The sequence below is a fragment of the Clytia hemisphaerica genome, unplaced genomic scaffold (genome assembly GCF_902728285.1).
Source record: "Clytia hemisphaerica strain Z4C2 unplaced genomic scaffold, Clytia hemisphaerica genome assembly, whole genome shotgun sequence".
Lineage (NCBI taxonomy): Eukaryota > Metazoa > Cnidaria > Hydrozoa > Leptothecata > Clytiidae > Clytia > Clytia hemisphaerica.
In genome coordinates this window covers 1-21,330 of record NW_027104597.1, presented here as the reverse complement: position 1 = coordinate 21,330, position 21,330 = coordinate 1, and the positions used below count along the sequence as shown (strand labels likewise).

Below are 21,330 nucleotides of genomic sequence, written 5' to 3'. Positions count from 1 at the left end.
TTATTTTTCCAACAACGTATGTTCTCCACAAATTTGAAGACATACCCAGTAACACGTAACAATTGTTGCTTCAGGTATAGTTATCCACTCAGTCCCATCATTAATATTGAATGAAAGGGTATCCTTCTCCTCAGGTATATTTAGAAGATTAGGACCCTTGTTGACACCATCACTAAAAGGTTTGAGGTTTGTTCCCGTCTTCTCAGGTATAGTTAGAGGATCAGGGACCTCAGAAAATTTGTCACCGACTTTCAAACGATGCCACTGAGATTCAGGCATAATTAGAAACTCAGGACCATAAAACCATAATTTACAACCAGCTAGACGTGCTGGCTTAGACCCCCGGGACGCAATGTCCGAAGGATTTTGCTTTGTAGCAAATAATTTCAGTTCAATCGAGAGAGATTCAAAATTTCGTCTAATCTCATCAGAAATATTCTTAATATATCTATCTTGTTTTCTCGAAGTTTCAATGTTCTTGACCCAACAGTAAGCAACACTACTGTCAGTCCATACAGTAAATTTTTCAAATTCAAAGTTCATTTCTAAGTGTCTCTTAACAACATTCATGAGACGTGATACAATAAGTATAGCTACCAACTCCATTCTGGGTGTCGTCAACTTCTGGTCATCAGGTTTGGTTTTTGATTTCGTCTTGATTGGATTCACGTGTGACCTTGATGTGACGAGGCTTGTCTTGATATCACCATCCTTTGATACGATTCGTGTGTAGATACAGCAACCATGTGCGTCGTCAGAAGCATCTGAGAAGCCATGTAACTGAATTTCCTTGACATTTTGTTTAGCACTCGAATAAGCTCTTTCGACTCTGATCTCTTGTGTATACTCAAAGTCTTTCACCAAATTTTGCCATTCACAAAGCAAATCACCGTCGATGGGCGTGTTCCAATCAATTTTACTTAGACACAATTTCTGAAAATACAATTTCAACGTTAACACGATAGGGCTTATCAGTCCTAACGGATCATAAATGGACGCCAATGCTCTCAGCACATTGCGTTTCGTCGGTTTTAAACTCGCTAAGCTTTTAAGTTGGAAAGAAAGTCCGTCAGATTCTTTGTCCCATGTAACACCAAGGACTTTCATCTTACCCATCACAATAGGGTTTTCGGTTTCTCCGTATTTCGATTGGAGTTTGGATTCAAGTTCCTTCGAGTTGGATTGGAATTTTCTCAGGTTAAACGATGCTTTCGATAAATGCTCTTTCGTTTTCTCGACAAACTCTTCAGCTTCAGCAACAGTTCGTTTGCTTGTTGTCAAATCATCCACATGTAGCGATTTGATAAGGTTGTTCTCAAACTCTGCATCGTTTGCTGTTCTGATATGATGCTGTAGGGTGGCATTCAAAACGAAGGGCGATGCGTTTATCCCAAACAAAACTCTGCACATCCGGTACTCAACAATTTCGTTTGCTTCAAAGTTTTTAAAATCAATTTTGTCTGAATTTTTGAACCATAAAAATCTAGTAAGGTCTCTCTGTTCGTTGTTTAGTTTTATGTGTAGAAAAGCCTTTTCAATATCACCGACAATGGCGACTTTGTCTGTTCGAAAACGTAACAAAATTTCAAAGAGATCTGTATTCAATAGCGCACCGCGCTGAGTCTAAAAATAGATTTCATTTTTGACATAATCATTACTCTTGATTTGTTTGTACGAGTTCCAATCCCATCAACCTTTGCGTTAATTTCTTTTGCACGTTAATTACATCATTTGACAAAAGATATAAAACAACTTGCACGTATTTCTAATTGAGTCGCATTGAATTGTGGGATTGCAACTCGTACAAATGTCAAAAAAAGTGTAAAGTAATAATTATGACGTATGCTTTGCGGAGCGCTATGGAGGACCCGCTTTTAAACATTCATTCAAAGAAAATAACTCATTGTTATTTGCCTTTGCACTCGCGTCATAAACAATGCGTACCTTTGTTGTTGATTTTTCTGGTTTGATAACAGCGTGGTGCGGAATGTAATGTGTTTTTCCAACCTCTTGATCATTTGGCGCTTTTTCAATAACACCTTTTGTTAACTGTTCATTGAAAATCTTTTGATAATCTTTCAATAATTGTTGATTGTTTTCGAAGCTTTTTGATAAACATTGAAGTCTTTTTCTACACAGTTCATAATTATCTCCTAGCGACCAATTCTCCTCTTTGACTTAGTCTAGCAAGCTAGACGACTAATTTATACATAGTAGAAATAAAGCAAAAAGTAATGAATGGAACAATTTTAGTCGTCTAGAAACCTTTGTGCACTAACTCCAAACAAAAGAAAGGTGTCAATATTGCAATTATAACTTTTTCCTGCTCAAAATAATTCTTGAGAAAAAAAATATGTGTGGATTTGTGTATTGAAAGTTTTTCATTTGAGTTGATTTCGATTAGAGAGTTTGTTGTTCCTTGATAAATTGTTTTCTCGCTACGCAAGTTTCTGCGTAGCTAGCCCCTGTATCTATAAGGCTGAAACACCGGATTCTTCCAGTCGTTTATACAAACTAAATCCCGTATTATTATTATTATTAGTATTGGTATTATTAGTATTACACGCATTCACATTATCACATCAATATCTACTAAATAGGGAGATATGCAAATTAACTAAAATCTACGCATTGGTGTAGAAATTCGAGATCTCAAATATCTACTACTATGCGTAGAAATACTCATAAACCTTGCAAGTGTAGTATGACGTAATGTTATTGCTGAAAAAAAATCGAAATGGCGAACCTTGCAGTGGAAACAAAAAGTAGAACGATTCAGGTTAACCTCCAAGCAGCTCTTCGTGCTCCACTCATTCCACGCATGCGCTCTAAAGGGAATGGTTCTGCAAGAAGACCTGCGAAGGTTCTCGGGTTTTCTTTGATGGCCGACACTCTGAAATTTCAGAGTACTTTTCACGATTCAATCGCGGGCATTCGGATGAAATTTAATCGATTCCTAAGGACAGCACCTCTGTAAAATTCGAGCGAAAAGCGATTTCATCGAGCGACATATAAAAGTAAAAGTAAAGAGGAATTCCAAGAAAACAAGATGGCGTTTAGCAGTTCGGATGAAAGAGTAGGTCGACTAGTAATGGAGCTAATGTGCAAGGATGGTGGTTATAGATACTTGTTCTTTGGTATTTGGGTTTGACATTAAATAAGTCTTTTCTTTCTTTTTGGGGTGTGTATATATTTTTTGCAATATGGCCATGAGCTTGGAGTTTTCTTTATTTCATTCTATTCAGTTGTTAGATCTTCAACATAGCTATGGATACTGTTCTGATTAATACTTTTAGGAGGGATTATCTAAAGAATCCTAGCTACGTTTACTGAGAATCGACCAAAAGAACGACAAATTTCATAAAAAACAATGACATATTTATCTTTCCATAACTCTGATCCGGTTAGTTTGTCCATCATAATCATTGAAGGTGTTAAATTTATCAATTATAATCAACAAATAAATTTTGTTGAATAACCTAAAAGTAACAACCTTTTTGTAGGATTATATTCGTTATATACATGATATATAAATAAGTGGTCGAGAAGGGAGGTAAACAAGATGGCACGTACACACTACCGTGAGATTGGGTAACTTCATCAGTGAGGCTAACATGCATAGCCCTCAAATGAAAGACCTGGCTAGGCTGGTCATTGAAATACAAAGTTAAATCAAAGCAAAAATGGTAGAGTAGAGCTGTGAGCGGAGCTGCGTATTTGTATTTTGATGACCAGCCAGGTCTTTCATCTGAGGCCTATGCATCATGTTAGCCTCCACTGATGCAAGTTACCCAATCTCACGGTATATAAATGTAATCTACACATAGTTCAGTTTTTGGATGGACTTCAGTACACAAATATGACAAGGTAAATATCTATAGGAAAAACTAAAAATTGAATTAAATGAATATGTTGATTCACATCAAAGCAACAATTTATATATTATATAAGTGAAATAACATAAGATAAGTTTAAGGCTAGAAAAAACTTTGCTTTTTACCCCTATCAATGATTAAAACTCAGTGTATACTTGACATAAACATCTATCATTTCTTAGAAAGAATTGCTGATTGTGGGTGAAAATGACGTCACACACAGATCTGAAACTGATTGTGTCATTTTTCGTCCAAACAATATCACCAAAAGAACAAAAATTTGAGTAAAAAACCTTGTTTGGAATAAACATATTTATATAAAGTACATTAAAAATAAATGTGACTTCACAACGAAGTTGACAAAAAGGATAAACATGCAGTATGTTTATTAGAGACACTGGAAAGTATTCACTCAGTGTCACCGACCCTCATAAAAAGACAAAATGTAGGTAGTAATATATAATAATTCTTGGATTTTGAATTTTGCTTTCTGAAAAGTGTCTAAAAATCAAACTTAATTGCAGAAAATTATCAAATTGGCTTTTGTATATAAAAGGTTTATGATATATCTTGTTAATGTAAGTGTGTTCATCATGCATATATTAACTTTTATATCCTAAACTAAAAAACATGAGCAAAAAATATCTAAGAGGCTTTAAATTGGTTTAAGATTATATATATAAAGCAAGTTGCACTATTGTATTATTATAGAGAATTACAGTTCAGACACACAAATAGCCACACTAATATTTGTAAAATCAATTAAATGTTGATAAATGGTTGAGTGGACTTTCCCAAACCAATGAAAGAACGAGACATGTTAAATTTACCTTGTTTGATTGGCTTACAGGACATTGCCATATTGACTTTGTCATAAGGTTCATTGTGCATTCCTATTTCTATTAAATCATCAGTTAATCAGTCATTTAATTGAATTGAATCAAATATTGCTGCAACACAGCAGGATAACCCTACAAAAAATAGATTACTCCTTTAATAAAATGGGAAGCCTAAAATAAATTGAGGTGTATTATATAAACAAGTTAAAGAAAAATTTTTAAGAAAAATCTACCTTCTATTCACAACTTCAGACATAAATGATAAACCGTTTGAAAAAATTAAATTTTTTGAGATAAGCAATTTGGATCTCGCTCGCTATTCTCAAGAGACTGTAATCAGATTCTCAATGTCAATGCGTGACTTTTATATTAGTCCTTAGTGTTCAATTTGAAATTGAAGAATCATTACTTAAAGAAAAATAAATATGGTTAAACAACAATAATGTATAAATGATGTATACGTAATAGACAATAAATTAAAAAACATTAGAAACAAGAATTGCAATTGCATGTTTGCGAGCAGACATCACAACATAGGTGTTTTTCTTTTGATGGTGTATAGTCACAGTTAAAAAATGACATGAGAAGCTTCCTTCGACATTCTTTTTCGACATTTTTAATGTAATTAACAAGGTCTTTATCTCTACAATGAGTTATGTCGTTTCCTTTGTAAATTAGGGTAGCTTTACTATTTTTCTGGTCTCGACCAGCACGTCCAATTTCTTGCACATAACCCTCAATATCAGAGGGAACACCCCAATGCACAATATTTCTTATGTTTTTTATGTTGACTCCAACACCAAGAGCATTCGTTGCAATAATAATCCTAGTTGTACTTCCATCCTTGACAATATCAGCTAACACTTCATTCTGTATGGGCACTGGAGTGGTCCCATGAAAGATTTCAACAAAAAGGGTTAGATCAAATCCTCTAGGGAATTGACTTTTGATTTTCAAGTACACTAAGCCACAGGCATTATACGAATGACAATATATAATTGTTTTTTCACATGTCTCTGGCTGTGATCTCAATTTTTCCAAAATTTCAATGAGCATTGGTGTTTCCATGAATTCTTCAATAGACTTTACTTTGATGACATTTAACATGATATTTGGTTTTTCTGGTGTAACTTTGGTTACATGGGGACGTTTCAAACCCAAAATTTTAGTGATATTTTTCCTTGTCTTTCTGTTTGCTGTTGCCGTAAGACAAAGAAATGGCTTAGAAAAGTACCCTCGAAGTTGTCCAAGATGTTTAAATGCTTCACGGAATGGGTCGTCATCAGGTTTATTTGAAGTACCCCTATATATAAAAGATAAGTATCATTTACATAAGGGGAAAATGAACAGACTTATTCACTAAAGGTGTTGAAAGAATTAAATTTTTTAAGACATATAAACATAAATCTGTAATCTCTCAATGATTCAAATTTTCAATAGATTTCAATCCACTAAAAGTAGTGACAGTAATTTTTTTATGTTCTTTTAATAAAGAGATAATCAAACATCTGTGTTGAATATTATCAGAAAGTTATTTATGATAATTACCATTTCACAACAAGATGTGCCTCATCTATTACGATACCAATTATTCTCTCTTGAAATTTGTCGAGAAGGAAAGTACGGAATTTCTCCTCCAGTAGGCATTCGGGGCTAGAATAAAGTAGTGTTATTTCTCCAGCGTACTCATTTATGTCATCAATTTCTTCAGAACATAGTTTCCGAGCTGTTATGCCAAGTCTGTTGGTAAAAAAATCAAAATCTTACTTGAGCTTGTAAAATCACTTTAGTGATTAATTAAAAAAAAACTTTTGAGTACATTGCAATTTACAGTGAACCAAAGAGACCAACTTGAGCCATTCTTTATGCTAAAAGTTATTAAAAAAGTCTAATAGCTAAACATCAACTGGATAAAAACAATCAGAATTTTCATCACCTTTCACAGCTTTCAATTTGGTCATCAATCAAAGCATTGGTTGGAGATACCACTATTAACATTGAATCGCCTTGAAGGATTGCCACCATCTCGTCTGTTCTTCTAGCCATATCATCGTGAACACTAGGTGCTAATTGGTAAATCATGGATTTACCAAAATTAGTTGGCAACACCCCTATACAGTCTTTGCCGTTTAAAAATGCAAATAATAGTTCTTCTTGTTCCTGCTTCAGCTCAAAGTCCAAACCATGGACAGCTTTAGCAGCAACAAGACTTTCTTTGAAAAATTCTTTGTCATACATGATGGATATTTGTCAATTGATTTTTCATTTACCTAGAATCAAGAATAATAGTAACAATAATAATAATATCTAAAATCGCCCATCCTTTTGTAAAATGCGAAACAACACAGTCATATTAAATCTAGTAATTGTCCTCTATTGTGTTCATTAAAAAAAAAGAAATGTTTTAACAAGGTTAACAATGTTTGAAGTAAGTTGTAATAACACTTTCCTATATGTAAATGCATTGATCTTTTTTATTTGTTTGTAGAAATAACTTATGTTATATAAACTTAAATTATTTACATGAAAACATAACTGAAAATGAAAATGGCTTTTTGAAACTTCAACTCATATGATAAAAGTAACAAAAGGTGCATCACAAGATGTTATTTTGACATCCTAGAACATCTTAGAAAGGACTAACTAAGTTATTTGTTAACCTGATTTGGTATCAAAAGCCTAGTACGCCTAAGCCAAATGAAAGATTTTTTGATATTGGTAAAAAAACTTTTTGAAGAATGCTAAGTTATTAATTGAATTATTTTATATCCTGAAATAAAAACGACAAAAAATAAAGTATAAAATCATAAGTACGATGGTGAAGTGCAAAAATAACGAGAAGAGTAATTAAAGTCTCCTAGTGATGTGTATATAATAAATATAATAAATATATAATCTAATGATAAATATAATATTTTGTAACTCAATGAAATATAAACAACTATAAATAACTAAAAGAATAGTTTTCACGTTAATAAATATTAAGAATATAATAAAAATACAAAACAGCGTGCAGTCAAGACTTTTTAGTTTTAATTAATTGTTTTAAAGTTGTACAAAGAGTCATTTTGCACATCCCAATCTCGCCTATGCCCCTTAATCCATGGTATCATTGTTTTCAAATTCTGTGATCGATTTTCTTGCATCTTTTCAAATTGCGTACTAAGCATCTTATTTGGTTGTTGAGTAGAAAAATTCTCATTAGCATTAAGTTCCTGTAAAACAGATTTAAACATCTCATTCTTGTGAATGTTTGAATGATGTCCATCTGATTTAGAAACATCAGTATCCACCAGCATAGAATCACAGATTTCTCTAATTCCTTGGTACGCCTTTGAAATTTTGTAGACGTTATCATTTGAAATGTTCTGTAGCCCTTGAGCTTTTATCATTTCTTTCATGAATCGATTAATATGCTCTAATCTCAAATCGCGTGAAATGTTCTGACCTTTTCCTCCGTTTTTATTGAAGAATCGGTTCCAGACAAGTTGATGTGCCGTTTTAGGGGTGAGGAGAGCCAACCTGCAAGCTTTCAATCTTAGAAGGCTATAACTGTATTTGGTGTTACCCATCATGCGGAAGAGCAATTGAAAAATTTCATATACATTCATCAATCGATTCCCATCACCTTCTCGTACTGCATCATCTGCATCCAACAGACACAAACCCCAACTCATCAAAGAACAGCTATACTTAAACAACGAATCATCTTTTTGTGTAGATTTAGTATTGCTCTGTGGCAACTGTTTTTGTTCGGTGTCTACAAACGTTGTGTCAGGAGTATTGGTTAGAGTTGACCGTAGCTGTTGTTTAGTCGTTACCAATGGTGGAATCGTTGTAGGATTAACAGATGCCTTTGGGGTTGATTGTTGTCTTCTAATGACCGGTAGTGGTGGGGTTCTTTTGAAGCTAACAGCTGCTTTGGGCGTTGATGGTTGTTGTTTAACAACAACAAACCTTGGGATCTTTGTGGGATTAACAGCTTGTTTTGGGGTAGATAGTGGATGTTTAACGGCCAGTAATGATGGAGTCTTTGTTGGGGTAAGAGCTACATTTGGGGTTGATAGTTGTTGTTTAACTACTACGAGCCTTGGAATCTTTGTGGGGCTAATAGTTGCGTTGGTTGATTTTGATTGTTGCTGTTTAACGACTTCGAAAGGTAGGGTCTGTTTAGCTGCAGCATTGGTTTGTTTTGATTGTTCTTGTTTAATAGCTATGTAAACAGGCGTCTGTTTAGCATTGACTGCTGCATTTCTCTGGGTTGCATCTTGTTGTTTGATAGCTATGTACAATGGTGTCTGTTTTGGGTTTATAGCTGCATTGCTCTGAGTTGACTGTTGTGGTTTTGCAGGATGGTTAGGTTTGGACGTTGGCAGCTTGGCCATTATTTTTATGTTAGAGAATCTTCCTCATGCATTTCTCATCACACTAGGGCTTGAAGATTTTAAACGTAAGGCGTTCAAAACATTAGGGCTGCATAGTAGCACACGTGAGTTGGTTAGCACGTTGACATTAGTGTATCTTGTACGAGCATCTGCAATTAGGGTTGGTTTGAAGGGTTCGATAGGCTTATCTTTGCTTTGCAAATCTTTATTGGTATAATCTTTAGTTATCGATTCTTGTTCTAACCCAACATTGTCTTCCTTTTCGCTATCACCTTCCTTTTGTATGGATTCCAACAAGGTTCTATAATGATAGAATTCATGGTTATGGGATACATAAAAATACACTTGGAGACTTTTAATTATTTTTGCCAATTTATCTTCAAATTGACGAATGCAGCTTGCAAATTGAGGATACTGATTTTATGGTGAAAATTTTCTTGAGAAAGTACAGTTACACAAGATATTTAGTAATTCAGTCTTAAAGGTCTGATAAGTATTATGTTTGAGCTGTCAATATTTCAAAAAGTACTTTTGTGAAAAAGTCAAAATATAAACTAAAAACTAGAATTTCACCTAAGATGAGGCATTACATAAGTTTCGATCATCACAGAAACCCTTCCATTAAGCCATCGCTTTTTTGCATCACCATCTTTGATATGCTTTGGAACGCAGTCGTCATCAACAGTTTCCATACCCTCTTGCTTTAGGAATGCAGACACAATCAATGCTTCCAATTGCATTAGAAAAAATTCTTTGATTTGTTCATATCTCTGTTTGATATCTCCAAGAGCTTTAGGGTTACCAGAGCGAACGGTGTTGCACTTGTACGTACCCTTATCCATTCCAGAAAGATGCATCTTGATGACTGACTGAAAAATGAAAATAAGAATTAAATTACCTGCATTGAATTATGAGACTATTTATATTGTAAAGCGGTACTACATTAAGAACAAGCAGAACATATCTATGTAATTTCTTACTAAATAATGTCTCTAATAAAAATTTCTTTCATTATTCTTACATCATAGGCTGTCCGGATACAATGCCAATCTTCAAATTTAGGAAACAAAGCCTCTAGTCTCTGTTCCTTTGTCCTTCCGTTGAGTTGTGACAATAGTACGTTTCTCGCCCTTTCTTCTGTCAACTGACAATGAAAAAGAGAAATTCAATGAGTGAACTTTTTTTAAAATTTAAAGAATGATTTCATTTTATTCAATATAATTATCTTAAAAGGTATAAAAATTGATTTAATTCACCTGGTCACCACCAACAAAGATAATGTTTTTATTTCCTTTTGCATTTTTTGCGTATTTATCTTGAAGAAACTTCAAAATCTCTAACATGTCTTCGTTCTTGTTTTCGTTTAGCGTTAGTACTCCAAGTGGAATCTTAAAATTGAATTTGAAGATGATTTCATTAATCATGAAAAGATTTCTTACTGTATTGTTCAGTGTTTTACAACAGAGACCCTGGCACTCTAATCCTTGATATTATAATCTTTAACAATGAAATCATAATTAAATAAAAAAATATTTTATGAAATGAAATATTGAAGTGATACCTCTTCAGACTTTTGTGTCATAGTTTCTGAGTAAATGTGATTAATGTGATGTTTGACTGCGATATCATGAAGTTTGTTGACTCTTTTCACCAAAATTCTGGCACAGAGATTAGTGAAATCAGTTTTGAGGTACTTGATTGTTGACTCAGTGGGAAAAAATTCGTTTACGTCCACCTACATAAATGGAAAAATTTGAAAGAATTTATTGTATATTTTTTAAAATTTTGAGAATCTTAGTCCATCTTTGTCAATGAGTTTGCTTTAGCTATTAAAATCAATCAAATGTATGGTTAATTATATAGTCTGTAACAAGGATTTGGATATATTTTGACAGGAAAGGAATTCTTTATCTGTACTAAAACTTAAAAAATAATCAATTATTTTTTACATCTCCTAAGTGTCTCTGATGGAAATCGCTAAGGTGGTCACCAAACACTGGATCAGCAATTGCAATCATATTAACCCAGTGGTAGGTGGATGTTTTGTTTTTATTTGTTTGATGTTTGACACCGATATTCAAGTCCAAGTTGTCAATAATTAGCTGGAAGGTCTTTAGCTGAAAATTAGTGGAGATCTTAATTAATTAGTGCACAAGATATTGTCACTTGTATTGTTCAATTTTATGAAAGAGAAATTTTAATCAGTTTGAAAAAAAAAGAAAATAATTATTAACAAGTCACAACCATCAATTTTGATTGATAGTAGTTATCACACTAAATCACAAATATAAAATCAAACCTACCAATTCAATCCAATTCAAGAGTCTTGCATCGTGATTAATTCCTTGTTCATACAGCTTTTCTCTAATCGTTAGGGGGCAGCTTGTTAATCCCAAGTGATTCAACATTGAAAGACCCTTCAAAATAACCCATTGAACATTAATTTAATCAATTTAATCATGGAAAATCTTAAACGGTTACACATTAATTGAAAATTCCAAAAAAAATTCTATTGTTTTTAGGTTCCAAAATAAAGAAATCTCAGATGATCTCAGACAGCCAAGATAGCTTAAAGTGAAAAGATGATTCTTCTATTTCAAACAAAAGGTGTGAATTAATTGCTGTATGAAATGAACATAGATATTAAATCTTTTTTAATAATGTTACAGCGAAATCTAATTAGTGAGGTGACAAACTCAGATTTGATTTAATACAATCTCTAGACTTATAATCATAAAACATGTATACAAACCCATGTCCCAAACACTTACATTCTCATTCATTCCACATTTTCGGGCAACAAGTCCGAGTTTGTGGGCAAAGGCACTCAGGTGTTTTTTTTCGAGATGAACCATTGTTGCTAGTAATATGATTGCTTCTTTTTCATTTGAGCACAAAATCTGTGTTAACAGCTGAAACATAGTTTTGGCCCGACTACTAAATTCCAGTCTCATTTGAGCAATGTCTATTGTTCTGATGTGTTCTGGGGAGATGTCTCGCAGAATACTAGGCTGTTTTAATCCACTCAAACCATCAATCTCACTTCGACATTTCATTGCTATGCATTCAATAACTTCTATAAGCAATTCATCTGAATTACAGATTGCTTTGGCAGCTAATCTGGTCAAATTGGTTGAAAGATACTTGGCGATTTTGGCATAATTCTTTTTCAATGTTCTTTGTACCGTTTTTCCACCTTCATTTGTTTCTATGACCTAATAGGGAAAGACAAAAAATCCTTTTAGTACATCAACATTAACACAATTTTAAAAGCGAAATCTATTTTCTTAGAATTTTAACCCCAGAGAGAAAAAAAGTAGGTCTTTGAAATTAGCAAGTTCTTATAATTCACAAAAAGCTGAAAAAGTTACCTTTGCCTCATTGTATGCTATTGTTCTACTAGTTGATGGAATCTTCTCGGTCAAAATAACACCATTCTAAGCAAACAATAAACAGTCTTTCAGAATTTCAGAAAAAATCAATTCAGGGATTTCAGAACCAATTTTTTTTTAATTTTTTAGGAATTTCTTACTTATAGAAAAATAAGTTTCCCAAATTGGTCAGGTTTTAGGATCACCTTGTAGGCCTATTTTGAATAAAATAAATTCACTCTGGTTACTTTTATTACCTCCTTCTCATTGGCAATCAATATTCTTTGTGGAATCTTTGTTGCTCTCCTTTGAATAGTTTGGATTTCTGAAAGTGGCGTTCTTCTATGTGGCGTTGCTGCTGATTTGGGAGGTTTAGTTTGGATTCTTTTTGGAATTTTGGAAAGTGGAGACATTAGTTCCTTTTGTGCTGGGGACTTTTTAGAAGTACTTTGGACTTTTTGCAAAATTTTTGATGTTGGCGTTTGTTGAGGAGTGATGCTGAAGTTAATTCGTTTCCTTGAAAGTGGTTGAGTTGGTGTTGCTATTCTCTTTGTTGTTATTTCTTCTTCAAAATGAGCTGAAAAATAATCCCATGTGGGTATGCTTTTTTTCAATAGACCTTTCGGCTAGGTGTGATGTCATTTTGTATAATTATAAACACCAGCATAACCCCGCCTTTCCAAAAGATGCAAGGGAAACTTTGTTATTATTGTTGTTTCCCTTGCATCCATCGAAATGTGATTTACCAGTATGCTAAACCTTTCCTAGCGAAAGGTCAATAACTGCTGCTGTATCCGATCTTTCTTATTTTTTTTTAAAATGACAAAGGGTTAAGGTTGCCAGGGCCAGACCGTCTACAGCTTTAAGTCTATATAAATGAAGATGTCGTCTGGTGACTAAGGCTGTGAACTAAAATTGGTGGGTCTATATGTAGCAGAAAAAGGTCAATACTTACATTTTATTGCCGAAAGCTGCTCTTTGAACTGTGCTTGTTGATATACCATGGTATCTACCTTCTTTAATTTAGTTTTACATTTTGAGCAAAATCTTAACTTTTGGAACTGGGCACATTCCAGCAGTGAATCACCATCAGGTAGAATATTTCTAATCAAGTTGAGATTAGGTGTAACTGTCTCATATGAGCTTATTTTTTGTATTTTAAAATTGCCACCACAAAATATACACTTCTGCCTAATTAACTGAAACTTTATTTCAGAGGTCCCAATTTGTACTGCTTTTTTCTTTGGTGTCGCCATTTCACCTCAATATTTACCAGGGAAATCAAAGCCATAACACAGCAGTTAGCTGTTTGTAAAAAAAATTTTTTTTGTTTTGACTTTCACTTTCATTTTCCATCGAAAAAAATACATTTAGCGCGCTTTCTTTCATCCAATCAGATACCGGTATCTGGTCACGTGTCATAATTCTTCCCCAGACCCGAACGCGGATTTGTAAAATTTCGCTGGAGAAACTTTTCAGATCATCATATGCCTTAGCAATGGTGATCGGTTATGAGATTAGATTCAGGTTGGAATTCCAATTAGGTAACCTCATGATGGTGTCTGAGCAAAGTGGGATCAGTTGGGGGCACAAAAAAGGAGGCAAGGGAGAGGAGATCATCAACTGGTACAAACAACCGACTGACGATGTGTGGCGTGGTGGATGGACAACAGGATCGTGTGATCACACCACCTACCTAGGCAGGCTAGGTGAATTGATTAGGCAGATCATATATCAGTTGGGCAAATTGCATTAGTCCAATTGGTACTGCAGATGATGATCCTGCATGGCATTGGACTGCATGGCATGATGGGCTGGACCACAAAATATGTTGTGGGAGCTGTTGTGGGATCAATCATCTGGCCTGGACTGGGATGATGGGATAGATAGGAGGATCAGTTGGGTAAAATCAGCCAACACTGAATCATCTGGTTATAGGGTAGGGATTGGCTAGAGGTAGGATGGGATTGGCTTGTTAGGATGGAATCAGCTGGGTTTCTGGGATCTGATCTATGGATGGAATTTGATGCATATTAGGCAGGGTAGGGGGTAGGGTGGAATTTGGCAGGATAGGGTTGAATTTGCAGGATAGGTTGGGGATCGCATTGTATTGGATGGGATTGGCTGGGTAGTAGGGTGGTGGGATCTTCTGGGTGGATGGATGTATGGAATTCATTGGGAAGGGATGAGATTGGCTGGGTAGTAGGGTGGGATCGTCTGGGTGGATGGATGCATGGGAATTCATTGGGAAAGGATGAGATGGGATCAGCTGTATAAATGTGATTGGCTGGCTTGGGTGGGATAAGCTGGGTGGATCAGTTGGGTAGGGGGAATCAGCTGGTTAGGGGGGAATCGGCTGGGTATGGTGAAATCAGCTGGGTACGGTGAAACCGGCTGGGTAAGGGGGAATCAGCTGGGTACGGTGAAATTGGCTGGGTAGGGGGAATCGACTGGGTAGGGGGAATCGACTGGGTACGGTGAAATCAGCTGGGTAGTAGAATCAGCTCAGTACGGGGAAATCAGCTGGGTAGGGGGAATCGGCTGGGTAGGCTGGAATTGGCTGGGTACGGTGAAATCAGCTGGGCATGGTGAAATCGGCTGGGTAGGGGGAATCAGCTGGCTATGGTGAAATCAGCTGGGTAGGGTGAAATCAGCTGGGTAGGGGGAATCGACTGGGTACGGTGAAATCAGCTGGGTAGGGTGAAATTGGCTGGGTAGGGGGAATCGACTGGGTACGGTGAAATCAGCTGGGCACGGTGAAATCGGCTGGGTAGGGGGAATCAGCTGGCTATGGTGAAATCAGCTGGGCACGGTGAAATCGGCTGGGTAGGGGGAATCGACTGGGTACGGTGAAATCAGCTGGGTAGGGTGAAATCGGCTGGGTAGGGGGAATCGACTGGGTACGGTGAAATCAGGGGAAATCGGCTGAGTAGGGGGAATCAGCTGGCTATGGTGAAATCAGCTGGGTACGGTGAAATCAGCTGGGTAGGGGGAATCGACTGGGTACGGGGACATTGGCTGGGTACGGTGAAATCAGCTGGGTAGGGGGAATTGACTGGGTACGGTGAAATCAGCTCGGTACGGGGAAATTGGCTGGGTAGGGGGAATCGACTGGGTACGGTGAAATCAGCTGGGTAGTAGAATCAGCTCGGTACGGGAAAATCAGCTGGGTAGGGGGGGTCAGCTGGGTAGGGGGAATCGGCTGGGTAGGCTGGAATTGACTGGCAGCCAATTCGATTGACTTCAAAATATGCCAATTTTGCCCTGTTTGCCAATTATTTTACATTCGATTGACAGAAATTTGGCAAAGTTGGCAAAATTGGAGTGCCATAAATGCCAAATAAAAAAGAAGTGGTGAATCTGGCATTCTTGGCAAATTTGGAACTTACCTCCATACGTCTCCATACAAAACACTGTTCCCACGAGATCTGTGTTCTTTTCGCTCCAATTTTGCCAATTTTGCCAAATTTATTCGTGGAAAATAAAATGTGACGTTTGCATAATTAAGACATACAAATTAATTATTTTCGTACGAAATTGAACATAGTTGGCCTGAACACAAAAATAAAATTACGCACAAATACAAGGGACTTTTTTTTATCGTGTTAAGGCCAACCCAGGCTACATGTAAACAAAGTTGAAACCAAAACAAAAAATTCGAAAGATTTTTTTTGGTTTTTTGACTGTTGACCTGTTGACTGTTCACTGTTCACTTCTGCATCTTCACAAAATGAACTCAGGAAAGCCAAGAAAACCTACAGGTCAATACGACTATGGAGATGATTCCAGTCAAGATACACAAAGCTACGAAACCATTGATGAAATGGAATTGAACAGGTTGGGGATGGGTATCTACCCTGAGGAGTTTGTTGATGATGATGGGTACAGTGATGAAGGAAGTAGTGATTTGAGCCAACCTATGACCAGCCAGCCTTCAAGCCAAATCAAAAAACACAGCCTGAAAATGGTGATTAAGGCTCCACCTTCAGACCCGAATGGAAAACAAAGAAAACGCAAGAAGAAAAGCAAGCAACAAACAAAAGAAAATGACGAGCCGCCAGCTAAACTAAATAAAAAGGTGGAAAAAGAACTAAAGGAACCCTATTACTTTTCGGATGCTGCTACCACTTCCCTTTTGGAGGCATACAAAAACTGCACCCCATTGATGTCTTCTGGAAAATACAGAAAAAAACAGGTAACTGCTCTTTTTTTTCATAGCTATTATATATTATATATAGTGGTATAGTTCTGATCGATCTTCAACTTCTTGGCAAAAGGCTTTAGTGATGCGAAAATAAAAATCCTTCTAAAATTTGATAAATCCTCTTTTTAAATTCCAAAAATCTGCTTACTGTATGTTTATTTTTTGCATTGAAAGTTTGATTTATTCAGTTTTTTTCTGATTATGGATTTTATTATTTTTCTTCAGATTTGGCAGAAGATTGCTCAAGACTTGAGGTGCAAACTTGTTAACGCTGGTGCCACCGCCTTTCCATCAAGTGACCAGTGCATGCAGCGTCATCGAACCGTCATCAAAGCCTTCAAACAAACGAAGAACTTGAATCGTGAAAGTGGTCAAGGCAGGGCTACTTGCAAATTCCAAGACGAACTCAACGACCTTGAAGGTCACAAACCTGACGTAGTACCAGATTACACCATGGCCTCTACAGGTGAGGTTACACGTAGAAATTCAAACAAGGATGACCAAGAGGTCCCATCTACATCAGCTAGCACTGCACAACAATCAACCCCACCACCAAAAGTAAAGTCAAAGCCCAAACCGAAAGAAGGAAGAAGGAGAAATGAAATGGTAATTTTCATGGAAAGATATGAGGAGAGGAAGGCAAAGCGAGATGAGGCATTAATGAAGAGAAAAGAAACATTACATGCAGCAAGTATGGCAATGATGGATAAATTAATTGACAAGTTATAACTTTTTTTGAGTAGCATTATTTAACCGTCAATAGGCAGTACAGTCAAGTATCAATATTTGAGGTATTACGAAAATCGCTACTTTTTGCCGTAATCGCTTTCGTTTTTAACATAAGGTCTTAGCAACGGGTACCCCGGGCATAGTTACGGGTCATTGAGAAAAAATCCTGACATAGAATTTCAAAAAGATTCACGCTATCATATTCTACAGTACAAAATACACCTGTTCTATGTTGGGTTTTTTTCTCGGTGTTTTGTAGGCTTAATTATCGTCATGCAAAGTAAATAAAACCCCCTGGAAATATTTAGGTTTTGATAAGCAAAATACTTACATACTATTGTTTACTTTTCAGGTATTCATCCAATCAGAATTCACGCTCAGAAACTTTCAACCAATCAAAATTCAACCGTGACGCGGGAAATGATCCGATTAGAATCCCGAAGCTAAAGACTTACAGCCAATCAGAATTTGTTAGCGAGCAGTATTCATCCAATTGGAATCGCGTAACACGAAAGCGAAAGTGAAAGTCAAGGCGGAAATATAATCTTTTTTCGACGTGATTTGCATAGAGTCCCCTGCCCAGTTGGCGACCGGTCTAGTTGGCGACCGAACGTCTTTGAACCCAGAAAAGTCATACAAAAACAAACCTCTGGAGAATTTCTTTTGGTAGTTATCTGCCTTGACCTATTTCCCGTACTGTGTAAAAAAGGTTTTAGAAAAAAAACGAGTAGAATCCGAAAGATCCAACTTTGCACGGAAGCACACGAAAAAGCCGGATTTTTCAAAAAAAATAAAAAATGGCTACCTGTGGACAAAAAAGCTTCGTAAGAAAAAACGCTTCAACTCCCACGCCAAAAAATACTTGTCCAAAACAATGAGTATGTTAGAAAGCATTTCTGTAAAAAATCAGCTCGATACAGTTTCCTTCGTGTGAAATATGATAAAAAAGTTGATGGCAATCAGCTTCGAAATTTGACGTCCAGTCTGCGACCGACCAAACTCAAAAAATGAAAAAGAAGACTCTACATTGCGATCCAAAAATTCCAGACGCGAAGAGAAAAAAACAGGCATAAAAAATTCCCGCGTTTTTATCAAATGAAGACTCTCCATAATAGATAGACCGCCACTTTCAAAACAAAACAAAAACAAACTTTAGAAAAAAATGGCGACTTGAAGAAAAATTCTGAAAAAACATGCCGAAGGGAAATGTAAGTGAGCTATTTTAAAACAAAAGAACGAGTGTAAATAAATTTAATACGGGAAAGCTTATGAGTTTTTTTATCATCCTGATCAATTAATATGACCTTACCTGTAAGTAGAGCACTGATTTTCTCTTTTTAACGATCGGTCGCAGACTGGTACGTCGGTCGGGAACTGGGCACTAGTACCGCTCGCTTCGAAAGTTTTTTATTCTAAGAAGATCGCCTCAAATAAAAAATCAAAACAAACACGAAGAACATGTTAAAAGTTGTCTAACCGTTGGTTGAAAAGGATTTTCAAAAAAGTTAAAAGTAAGTGAAAAATTTGAATCCAAAAATTTCGGTCGCCAACTGGGCAGGGTACTCTATATTAGAACAGAAAGAAACGCCAATTTGTCAAAGATTTGTTTAAAACCACCTTATTTTTTGTTGAGTATCGCCTAAATTTATCGAAAAAATATGCTTTTCAACATTAATCTTAAAATCTCTTTTATTGTTAAGTATCCCGGGGCGCTTAACGCCGAAATAAAAATAAGTGGGCGGAACCGCCCTCGTAGTTTAATCCCGGGATTGAAAAAACCTGGAGAAAACCTTTTCCGTACATATAATGTAGCTAAGGAATTTTAAAACACGGCATTTAAAGTGAAACAAGATGGCGGAGAAGTAGTGATTGGAGGTTTTTGTAATTAGACAGCAGGACAAAGGTTTGTTATATTTTAGCATAACAAAGACAAACTCAGGAGGTAATGTAAATTGCGTTTTGACTGCTTTTAACTGTTTTTCTAATAAAGAATATCTTCAAACTTGACTTCACTGATAGGGGTTTTCATAACATAGGAATTTTATTTTCAAATTGTCCGTGGCTTTTTAGTTAATTAACATTCTCGGATGACTGAGAAGCTGGGGGAGCTGCAATTTTTCAATCATTCTGATCTACAATTTGCGAAGTTAAGATGTAAACAATTCATAACTAGAATTTCTCCCCTATTGACGGTAACTTTTCTTTTCTCTTCATTTTTGCCTTTTTTAACTTTTCTTCCATGGAAAAATCAATTTTCGAAATGCAAAGTCTTTTAATGTTCTCCTTTCGGTTTTGGGTTTAGTATTTTATTTGTTTGGTTCGGTAGGATGACAGTCAGGCACATCCTTGCAATTGCACGGGGCGTGCAATTGCAACGGGTTTTCCATACCCAGTGCAAATGCGATAGGATGTCTCGGGCAAAACATGCTAATTTGACCTTTAAATTAAAAACGGCAAAAGAGAAAAAAAAACGGCAACTTCATTTCTTCTGTAAAATAATCTTCAAATATGTAAGAAAAAAATGACCTATTGAAAAAAATTTTCATCTATCCAGTTTTCTTTAATCTTAGATTTAATTTCATTTAGTTGAAGCGTTCGCTCTCAGATCGCGCGTATATAAAGATGGCCGGAACATGGGCGATAATATTACGGAGGTACCCGAGCTCCATCTTTCGTATTTCTCACTATCGACGATGTGAAGTATATTTCTAGAAAACCCGTACGAAAAAATAAGTGTAGGAAATATATAAACATTTTTTTCTAGAAGCAATTAAATTTCAACAAAGGAGTTTTAACACAAATTTCAGCCTCGTTAAATTTAATGATCTACTTCACTTTCTTTATCAGTGAAATAACTGAGTAACAGGTAATAATGACGATTAAAATAAGATGAGCCAACGGAAATCTAGGTTATATGCACACGACATATGTATTTAGTGGCCGGGTAGCTCAGTCGGCTTACAATCTCAGGGTTGTGGGTCCGATTCCCGGTCACCGCCAACTCAGCGGATGAGTAGTTTAGATTGGGTAATCTGATCTAGGCGGTAAGATACTGGGAGCTGAGAGTAGGTGTGGCGCTCCACGTCAGCATTCGATCTCCCAGGTCTAGCGCAAAAAGAAAAGGGGATAGACTCCCTCACTCCCGGCTCCGCCGACAGCCACCAGATGAATATACTTTTACTTACTTTGCTTACTTTACTTTACTTATGTATTTAGTTCTAGAAAAAGGCCACTGTCCCAGCATTAACTAAAGAACAAAAAAGATATTGACCAATACTCCAATGTCCCTAACCCCGTAAAAGACGGAATAAGTGAGGGTGGTTAGAAAAAGTCACAAAACTTAATACCGTAAATCCTGATGATTTTGGCGACTTCGTGATGACTTCGAACGAATTTACAGGGCTGTAATTTTTTCATAGATCAAATGAATTTTTCATATGTTTTGCGACACACCTTCCTCACACCCCGTGGAACTTTTTCACAAGCGGGGAAAAAAACTCTACTGAAATTCCAATTGGGATGGAAATCTATTGTGCCAAGGTTAAAAAATCCAGTGGGATGCTTTCGGAGTGCAATTTTTAAACATTGAATTTTGAAAGGCAATGAAATCAAAGTAACTTTCTCAGTGGGACTAAAATTCTAGGATATTTTCCCACCGGTGACAAAATTTTTGTCAAATTTTCCAGTGGGGTTGGGATCCCAGCGAGAGGGAGGGAAAAATACCCATAATACATCCCTGTCTCATGCGAGTGGTAATTTATAAATTTCTTGTCTCTCTGTCTCACAACGAAATGAAAAAATACAAATTGCACCCCTGTCTCATGCGAGAGGGTTTTTGTGGCTCTCTACCTATCTGTCTAACGACGATTGAAATACGCATTATATATCTGTCACATGCGTGTAGCATCTTTTACTCTCCTCCATGTC

At 36.1% G+C, this 21,330-nt stretch overlaps 4 protein-coding genes across 5 annotated transcripts; 1 reads left to right on the top strand and 3 right to left on the bottom strand.

Moving 5' to 3' along the window:
* Positions 1-1,410, bottom strand: LOC136824058 (uncharacterized). Its single transcript, XM_067080211.1, has one exon. The coding sequence runs from the start codon at positions 1,408-1,410 to the stop codon at positions 1-3; it is 1,410 nt and encodes a 469-aa protein (XP_066936312.1).
* A 3,304-nt stretch (positions 1,411-4,714) lies between these two features.
* LOC136824054 (ATP-dependent DNA helicase RecQ-like) lies at positions 4,715-6,980 on the bottom strand. Its single transcript, XM_067080207.1, has 3 exons — positions 6,651-6,980; positions 6,263-6,454; positions 4,715-6,017 (listed from the first exon to the last, which is right to left on the bottom strand). The coding sequence occupies exons 1-3, from the start codon at positions 6,950-6,952 to the stop codon at positions 5,201-5,203; spliced, it is 1,311 nt and encodes a 436-aa protein (XP_066936308.1). The 5' UTR covers positions 6,953-6,980; the 3' UTR covers positions 4,715-5,200.
* A 2,143-nt stretch (positions 6,981-9,123) lies between these two features.
* Positions 9,124-14,014, bottom strand: LOC136824035 (uncharacterized). The gene is made up of 11 exons (XM_067080191.1): positions 13,426-14,014; positions 12,728-13,047; positions 12,471-12,536; positions 11,871-12,314; positions 11,403-11,516; positions 11,049-11,216; positions 10,661-10,834; positions 10,356-10,487; positions 10,121-10,243; positions 9,673-9,968; positions 9,124-9,400 (listed from the first exon to the last, which is right to left on the bottom strand). Exons 1-11 carry the CDS (start codon positions 13,724-13,726, stop codon positions 9,124-9,126), a joined length of 2,415 nt encoding a protein of 804 aa, XP_066936292.1. The 5' UTR covers positions 13,727-14,014.
* Positions 14,015-15,701: 1,687 nt separating this feature from the next.
* LOC136824036 (uncharacterized) lies at positions 15,702-18,302 on the top strand. 2 transcript variants are annotated; one of them, XR_010849090.1, is made up of 3 exons: positions 15,702-16,665; positions 16,900-17,465; positions 17,756-18,302. XR_010849090.1 is itself a non-coding variant. In XM_067080192.1 (3 exons), exons 1-3 carry the CDS (start codon positions 16,201-16,203, stop codon positions 17,848-17,850), a joined length of 1,026 nt encoding a protein of 341 aa, XP_066936293.1. In that variant the 5' UTR covers positions 15,702-16,200; the 3' UTR covers positions 17,851-18,302. The 2 variants fall into 2 exon arrangements, 1 of the variants encoding a protein (XP_066936293.1); XM_067080192.1 differs by having other exon boundaries at positions 16,900-17,365.
* The last annotated feature ends 3,028 nt before the right edge of the window (positions 18,303-21,330 follow it).

Coding starts and splice junctions, on each gene's coding strand:
- LOC136824058 (XM_067080211.1), bottom strand. CDS start 1,410: ATGTGCAGAGTTTTGTTTGGGATAAACGCATCGCCCTTCGTTTTGAAT.
- LOC136824054 (XM_067080207.1), bottom strand. CDS start 6,952: ATGTATGACAAAGAATTTTTCAAAGAAAGTCTTGTTGCTGCTAAAGCT. Junction 6,455..6,650: donor CAAATTGAAAGCTGTGAAAG/GTGATGAAAATT, acceptor TTTTACCAACAG/ACTTGGCATAACAGCTCGGA. Junction 6,018..6,262: donor GCACATCTTGTTGTGAAATG/GTAATTATCATA, acceptor TTTTATATATAG/GGGTACTTCAAATAAACCTG.
- LOC136824035 (XM_067080191.1), bottom strand. CDS start 13,726: ATGGCGACACCAAAGAAAAAAGCAGTACAAATTGGGACCTCTGAAATA. Junction 11,517..11,870: donor AATGTGGAATGAATGAGAAT/GTAAGTGTTTGG, acceptor GTTATTTTGAAG/GGTCTTTCAATGTTGAATCA. Junction 9,969..10,120: donor GTATCCGGACAGCCTATGAT/GTAAGAATAATG, acceptor TTCATTTTTCAG/TCAGTCATCAAGATGCATCT.
- LOC136824036 (XM_067080192.1), top strand. CDS start 16,201: ATGAACTCAGGAAAGCCAAGAAAACCTACAGGTCAATACGACTATGGA. Junction 16,666..16,899: donor GAAAATACAGAAAAAAACAG/GTAACTGCTCTT, acceptor ATTTTTCTTCAG/ATTTGGCAGAAGATTGCTCA. Junction 17,366..17,755: donor AGAAACATTACATGCAGCAA/GTATGGCAATGA, acceptor TTTACTTTTCAG/GTATTCATCCAATCAGAATT.